An 8498-nucleotide genomic window follows, 5' to 3' on the forward strand; every position below is an offset into this window, starting at 1 on the left:
GATATAGCTGTCTCTTGTGAGGCTATGCCAGTACCTGGCAAACACAGAAGTGGATGCTCACAGTCAGCTATTGGATGGAACACAGGGACCCCAATGGAGGAGCTAGAGAAAGTACCCAAAGAGCTGAAGGGGTCTGCAACCCTATAGGTGGAACAACAATATGAACTAACCAGTACCCCCAGAACTCTTGTCTCTAGCTGCATATGTAGCAGAAGATGGCCTAGACAGCCATAATTGGGAAGAGAGGCCCCTTGGTCTTGCAAACTTTATATGCCCCAGTACAGGGTAACTCCAGGGCCAAGAAGTGGGAGTGGGTGGGTAGGGGAGCAGGGTGGGGAAGGGTATAGGGGACTTTTAGGGTAACATTTGAAATATAAATGAAGTAAATATCTAATAAAAAATTTAAAAAAAAACTGTAATCCTACTCACTTTCAAAAAAGAAAGCAAAAATTCTAGCTTAGCAAATACAAACAGCTCCATTCTCTAGCTTCAAACTGTTACTTGCAGGGAAAATATCAAAGCAAGCAATCACAGTGAAATGCAATGGGCCAACAGTAAACTGCATATGTTTATAAAATTTCCTCACACTAATTTCAAAGTCACAGATTTTTTTTCCTTCATAAGTGAATCAAATGCTCTTTGTTTTCTGAGGGGCTATGTAAATTTAATATGCATATTAGATCAAAGCAGCCAATTACAGCTGAGTGATAAAGTGAAAAATAGTTAATAGATTCTTGTGATCTTTATAAATGAGCTTTTGCAATTTGTATTCAAGAATGGTTAATCCTGGGTGGGAAGGAAGTTTCTTAATATCCTATGTTGTTTCTCCATGTTATTATCATGTACATAAATTTAAATAGAAATAGTGAACAGGAAAACATCTCAAGGAGAAGTTGCCAGACATGTCTGATCCCAAAGCTTCTCTGGTTATTACTGTCTGGGGATTGGGGACCGTGATGAAAGACAGAAGATAAAACAGTAGCAAGACATGAAAGTCATCCCATACAGATGCTGCGACAGCAAGACTCACCTTATAGAAGTCTAGGCTAAACCCCGCCTGGCAGTAACCTTGGCCTTCAGGATCAGCATTGCCTGAAAAGATCAAAATCCGTACCTGTTAGGTTTTTCTGAGAAATATTTATTAAGCAACACAGATTATTCCATTGTTTCCCTACACACCACTGAGTTAAAGAGAACAATTTATGTTTTATTTTTAAAATTCATTCCAGGCAATATTGAGTACATGTATTCAACATGTTCAAATACGTGTATTCATGTATTTTTAGATCCTGAATATCGCATTAACACTGCAGGGAGATGAACTTTGGGGATTTATGATATTAGGTCTATTGAGTACAGACCACATAAGCCATTCTCCAGTTGGGGAACACATCAAAGGATGGGTGTATGTTGGGGTATACACTCATATTCACCCCCAAGATGAAACCAATTTTCTGATTGTGTCCCAAAATGCCCACATGACAGCTGTGTCTACTTTGCCTACTGCTGATGTTTCTGGCATTTGTACAGTGACAACTTGAAAAGATAACCCTGTGCATGCTTTCTGCAGGGAATACTGGTAAAGATCTCCTTTTCAGTTTTAATGTAGCCCAGCCTGGCCTCCAACTCTATAGCTGAAGATGAGCTTGCACTTCTGAATCTCCGACTTCTACCTCCTGAGTACTGGAATTACACATGTCAATGACTTCAGCCAGTTGCTGTAGTGCTGGGACCAAACCCAGGGTTTCATAACAGCTAGGCATAACTGAGCTACATCTCTAGCTCTTTAATAGGAACATAATTTTAATTTAGGTTAATTTGAAAATTATATTTCTGATTCTAGTGATCTCACGGGGACATTGCAATGGCTAATCTTGGCAGAAGAGAAACCCTCAAGTAATGGTTTATTTTGTATTCTGTTTGCTCTACTAATTAAGAGCCCAGTGAGGTCTTGTCACATATTTTTACAAACTGTAGACTTTATAGTGAGCATAGAGACTCCAGTGATATTGTTGAAATCTGTAGGACAGGAAGATCACAAATTTACTCACTGTGACCCTACAACTTCCAACACACTTGAATTATAGTCAAAATGTCGTTAAGTGGGGATCTCAGTTATTATGTAGCTAGATGAGAACTTATTAACAATTGCGTTTTTCTCACCGGGGATATCATTCAAGCAATACTACCGTGAAATGGCAGGGAAGGAGCAAACTTTGCTGCAGGAAATCCTGACAGGCTGGGCATGCCTCTGCTTCAGAATATCTCCTAAATAGATCTGGTCCTTCTAACTTCCTACAGCACTGTCTGCATCCCTTCTTCCAGCCAGTTCATCATTTTAGCTTCTCCTTATCAATTCTGTGCAGGCATCCCTTTGTTCTAGCTGCTATCCCTTTGTTCTATCTGCTTGTTTTATGTTTTTGTTCATTTGCTGAGAGAGGATCCCATGCAGCCCAGGCTGTCATGGAGCCCACCATGTAGCAAACAATGGCCTTGAACTCCCACACTCCTGCTTCTACCTCCCAGTGTTAGGATTATAGGTGTACATCACTACACCTGATTTTACCCGCTTTATGTTTATGATACTTTACTCACCCAATGCAATGTCTTCCACCAAATTTGTTCCTTCTTTTACAACTCTATGTTCATAGTGATGATTGTGAGTTTTATAAAGCTCCCTAAAAGCTCATCTTTTTCAGTCTCATCTATATAACCTCAATTCATGGGGTTTTAATTTTCTAGAAATCCAGTGGTATAAAATGTATGCATATTCAGATATATGCGAGAATGTATAATGTAGTCAATTTGAACCCACGTGGATTACATTTGATTATATTTAAGAAATAATTTATAATCACACAAACATCCCAAAAATCCACTTTTGAAATTGGTTCTTTATTTGTAATATTGTACATTATGCTGAAGGGAAGAAACCTAACCATTCTTTATTTTAAAACAGGACACTGGGGGAAAAAATCCTCTAGCTGAAAACAAGTCATTGAGAAAATAATCAACTTCCAGTGTTTGTTTTGAGTGGCAATTAGAGTATAGGTTCTTTGCTCTGCAAGCCCACTTCTCCTTTCTCATTGAAATATAATTTATGAGTCCCTAAGGAGTTTTTCTTCCTGGAACTTCACAGTGTCTCTAAATGTTATGCTCCAGTATAAACTCAGGAATCTAGGGATGTGTGTCATTCATTTCCATTCACTGCCAATGGTTAACTGCTAATGTGAAACTGAAGGGCTGTGAGAACTGCCCTAACCTGAGTTATGAATGGCCATAAGAGCCGAAGGTATGCCGTTCAGATGAATGAGTAGGCTACTGCCCACATTGTTCACGGTGCCTCCAGGGCTGGGCTGCAGAAGTAATACAAGACACTTCTTTCAGATCTCTTTTGAAAAAGATATTGCTGATATTCCTGCTCTGTGGTATTGACCATATTCTCATGAACAAGCAGGCTTTGTGTTAGTGGACTGTGAGCTTCTCAGCCATGACAGGAAGCCAGTTCTTTGGGTGATTTGAAGAGGAGGATGTGTGATTGATTATATGAAAAGTGTAGGTATGTTCTATAGCCAAACAGCTCCTAGAGAACTAGTCCACCTCTCTACCTAAGCTCCATTTTACATTGGCTTCACGTATTTCTATCTGGGAAAATGAGTAAAGAAACAGACATGATAATGTGCTCACAGAACTCAAAAGTCTTGGGCACCATAATTTACAGTGTTTAAAAAAATGGTTCAAGCTCATGCTGAAACAAGCACCTCATAGGTTGAGATTCTGTGAGCAAAGTCTTCCCCAGGCTCTCAGGTCACAAGGATAGAAAGCGTAAAGGCAGATTAAGAAGGTGTGGTGACAGGTTTCATGAATGAACTTCACAACAGCCAGAAGATTCTAAGTTATCAGAGTCAATGCCCCAGCAAAACATCATTTGACATAATTGACTTTCCAAAGAACTTGAAGTTTCTACTTCATTTGGTGTCAATGTGTTCAGTAAACATGTGTTGAATGAATAACTGAGTCCCATTCTCAGCAAAAATACTTAATTTTTAAAGCTGTTTAAAATTAAGTCCTTAACTTCAGACTTTTTCTCTAGTGCAGTGCACACCTAGGAAATCAAACTCTTTGTTTCCTGCCAAAGTCCTCATGAAAAACTCTTGGGTTTAAAAAGTTCAGTTTGAGCTGTAGATCCCAGTGGCTTCTTTATAAACCTTTAATGTCCCTGACTATTCTTTATCTTCTCTCTTTTATTCTAATATTTGCTTACTATCTTCCCTGATTTAATCTAGAATCTAAAAAAAAAGAAAAAAGTATGCAGAAAAGGGAAATTTTACTTGTAGTTTTTAGGACAATCTATAATAGCTTCAGGGTGGGTGTTTCTAAAAAGGTTAATATCTAAAATAAGTTACTCTAATTTTGTTTGTAGTGACATCTCTCTATAATGTATTGCCATTAGTTAGAAGAAGAAGAATGGAAAATTCTTTTGTTGCTTATCCACAGCTCCTAGTGATCTACCAAAAACTCCGAACAATAGACAGGTTTATAAAAGAATTTCAAACAGATAATTAATTAGTAATTCAACTTCCCAAATTTGACACCAGTGCTAGTATAACTGCACTCATTTGCTTTTTTTTGTTGGTTTTGTTGTTGTGGTGGTGGGTTTTTTGTTTTGTTTTTGTTTTTGTTTTTGTTTTTGTGACAGGGTTCACTCATTTGCTTTAAAAGCTGTTTTGTACTGGTGTGGTGGAATATGCTTGCAGTCAGCAATTTGGAACTGACACAGAAAGATCAATAATTTAAAGTCAGCTTGGTCTACACAGCTAGTTCAAAGACAGCATAAGAGACATGCTGCTGTTCTGGGTGAACCCAGGATGGCTAGATGATATTTGAGAATAAAGGGGAGTCAACATTTTCATCAACAAGTGCAGCATGCAGATAACAGGTACACAGCTGACAAACAAAGCAACAGCCATTGAGACTTAAGGCTATGCAACGCTGGTGTCAGAAATGAGCTCACTCCAGTCGTCCTAACTGATATTACTGCTTCCATAATCAAGTAGGGTGACCAGACAGCATCTTGTGGGACACAGAGGAGGGATTTTCAACAAAAACTGTCAGTCAAGAGCCAAACTCAAAGATTCAATCAATTCTAGCAAAGACTGTGTAAAAACTGACTTTTATATACAGAAGAGCCAGCAACTTAGCTCACATATGGGACCTTGTTGCCACAGCTGATGACCCAAGCTTCATTCCTAAGATACAAAGGGTGGTAGGAGAGAGACAACTCTTTATTGTCTGACTTCTGCACATATGCTATGGCATATATCTGTATATATACATGCAAAATAAAAACTTTTAAATTAAAAAGAAATGTGGTGGTTTGAATGAGAATGACTTTCATAGATTTATATATTTAAGCGCTTGATTCCCAATTGATGGAACTGTTTGGGAAGGAATGTGTCCTTATTGGAAAAAGGTGTGACACAGGGCTAGGCTTTGAGGTTTCAAAATCAAAGCATTCTCAGAGTTCTCATTCTCTCTGCCTCCTCCTTAAGGATCAGTTGTAAGCTCTCAGCTACTGTTTCAGCACCATGCCTTCCCACCTGCCACCATGCTCCCCACCATGATGGTCATGGACTCACCCTCTGAAACTATAAGCTCCAATAAACTCTTTTCTTCTGTAAGTTGTTTTGGTCATAGTGTCTTAGTTTCTTATAAAAGTGACAAATAAATAGATAGATAGATAGATAGATAGATAGATAGATAGATAGATAGATAGAGACTAGATCAGTAGAGTTCTGAATCTGGGATATCTTCTTTCACAGCTCTCAAGCTTGAAGGTTTTCAAGCCAAATTTTACTTCTAAGGAATAAAAGAACTTACTGTTTCGACAAGGTGAGTGCTCAGCATAAGCACTGAAATTCTGAATTGCTACATAGCATGTGCCAACTGGGTCCTTTGCTGGATTAGGTTTCAGAGTTCTCCAGTGATATAAAGGGGCACAAGCCTGTGGAGACCAAAGGCAATAAATAGAGTTTTGATTTAGGTTTCTCAGACAATAGCTTTATTTGTAGTGTTGACTAGTAGTGTATGGCCATACCACCCTGAATAATACCAATCTTGTCTGAATTGTTGACAAGTATAGATGATTATATTAAATTGTTACATGAACTAATTGGCCTTCAGAATGCTCATATCACAGTAGAGAGAGACAAAATTTCAAAGCTATTTTTTTTCCAAATTTTTATTAGGTATTTACTTCAGTTACATTTCAAATGCTATCCCAAAAGTCCCCTACACCTTCCCCACACCCTGCTCCCCTACCCACCCACTCCCACTTCTTGGCCCTGGTGTTCCCCTGTACTGGGGTATATAAAGTTTGCAAGACCAAGGGGCTTCTCTTCCCAATTATGGCTGTCTAGGCCATCTTCTGCTACATATGCAGCTAGAGACATGAGCTCAGGGGGTACTGATTAGTACATGTTGTTGTTCCACCTATAGAATTGCAGACCCCTTCAGCTCCTTGGGTATTTTCTCTAGCTCCTTCATTGGGGGCCCTGTGTTTCATCCAATAGATTACTGTGAGCATCCACTTCTGTGTTTGCCAGGCATAGCCTCACAAGAGACAGCTATATCAGGGTCCTTTCAGCAAAATCTTGCTGGCATAAATATTAATTCATTTAAAAAGTTGTAAAAACTATACATAAGAGATGATTCAATCTCATGGTACAGTTTTTAATTAAATAAACAGTAAACTGGTAAAAGAAAAATTATTTTTTAAAAGCTTATAACATTTTCTATTCATTCTTTTTAAAAAGGGCAATATAACAATAAATAACATTCAAACAGTGGATGAATTAATGCTATGTCTTAAAATAACTCGTCTCTTCCTTTGTCTGGTTGTTAATTTTTCAAAATGGGTTTCAAAACAATGGATTCATGCAGGTTTATAAATCTCTGTTTTGTGAACTGCCTCAGTTTATTACTGAAGTTGCATCTTATGAACTTTTAATTAATGACTATTATGTAGTCAGTCTCCCTCTTTATCATAATACATATTACTAGCTTGAATGTAATGGTTTTTGTTCATTAAAAAAAAAAAAAGGATGTCCAAAACATTGAGGACCAGCAAGCATTCAAAGGGCAGATGCTAATGACAGACACATTTCTAAGGGATTGTGACCCAATGGGAAATAACCCATTTCTCTGACTCTGCTTGCTTGAGTGAAATTCATTCTGAAAAACTCCAGTGGACACATATAACCTTCATGATGGAGATGATGAACTACCCTAGTCATTCCATAGATTCATGCTCAATTTTAAATTGGCAAAATACCCTGAAGGCTATAAGTAAATCATCCCATGATTATTTCCAGGTAAACTATATAGTGAAGTAACTTCGAGAACTACGTAGATCACACAAACATTTGGTCACATTAAAGTCTTACTTAGGATTCATTTGAGTGCTAGCTACACTAAACATCAGCTTTGCATGAGAAATCTCATTAATAAACAAATGTATGCTGAATAAAATGAAATGCACTGCCTCTTGAGAACTTAAAACAAAATTGTGTATCAGGTTATTAGGGATGGACTCTCGCATCTTGGATGTTATGTTACGTAATTTGTCGTACGGATACTTATTTAATGACTGACAACATGTTCTAATTTTAGGACTCGGGTCAAATCAAAAACATACTTGTTAAATTATGCCTTGTGATGCCATTTCAAGGAATATACTAGGATGAAATGAGAGAACTTCCTTCAGATTAGCTTAGCTTCCTTAATATCAGGAGTTTTACCAGCAAATGTTAATTTCAACAATAATAAGAAAAGTATGCTTCATTCACAGCACTCTCTTTTAATTAATCTGTTTTATATAGTTCATTTTAAAAATCTTGAGAAATAAAATAAATACTACACATGAAAATTTATAAGGCCCACAATGACACATCTCAGTGAAGATGTAGAGTAGCCATTCTGAAACTGTGAAGATTTCTGTTGGGTTTCACACTTTGACTATTAAATGTATTTTTAGACACTTATATACCATGAAGAACCTGGGCAGAAGTAGAAGTAGAAAAAGAATTAGATTTATATCCTTATTCATGACTCATGTCTAATGCTGCACTGAATCCTTCTACAAACTAAAAACAAACCAACAAACCAACCCCCCCCCAAAAAAAACACACCTCAAGCTCTATTAAAATTAGTCATTTCTCAATAGATTAGGCACATATAATTATTTACAACAATAAGGGAATGAAAGCCAAGTTAGAGCATTTGCAAGCTGAGTGATCAAATTTTAAAAGTAGGGTTGCTTGCTGGACAGTGGTGGTTCATGCCTTTAATCCCAGCAGAGGCAGAGGCAGAGACAGGCAGAGAGGCAGAGAGGCAGAGAGGCAGAGAGGCAGAGAGGCAGAGAGGCAGAGAGGCAGAGAGGCAGAGAGGCAGAGAGGCAGAGAGAGCCTGATCTTTGTGAGTTCAAAGCTAGCCTTGTG

The 8498-nt window shown here is 37.9% G+C and overlaps 1 protein-coding gene across 2 annotated transcripts in view; it reads right to left on the reverse strand.

The window, feature by feature from the left end:
* The window catches only part of Itga8 (integrin subunit alpha 8), a 182371-nt gene that overhangs the window by 143200 nt on the left and 30673 nt on the right, over positions 1-8498 (reverse strand). For both annotated transcript variants that reach the window (XM_021192601.2, XM_029536874.1), the window contains exons 4-5: positions 5881-6004; positions 1031-1092 (exon numbers count right to left, since the gene is read on the reverse strand). In XM_021192601.2, the coding sequence (XP_021048260.1) occupies positions 1031-1092; positions 5881-6004 (186 nt within the window). The remainder of the gene's footprint in view (positions 1-1030; positions 1093-5880; positions 6005-8498) is intronic.

This window comes from Mus pahari, chromosome 3 (assembly GCF_900095145.1).
Source record: "Mus pahari chromosome 3, PAHARI_EIJ_v1.1, whole genome shotgun sequence".
NCBI lineage: Eukaryota > Metazoa > Chordata > Mammalia > Rodentia > Muridae > Mus > Mus pahari.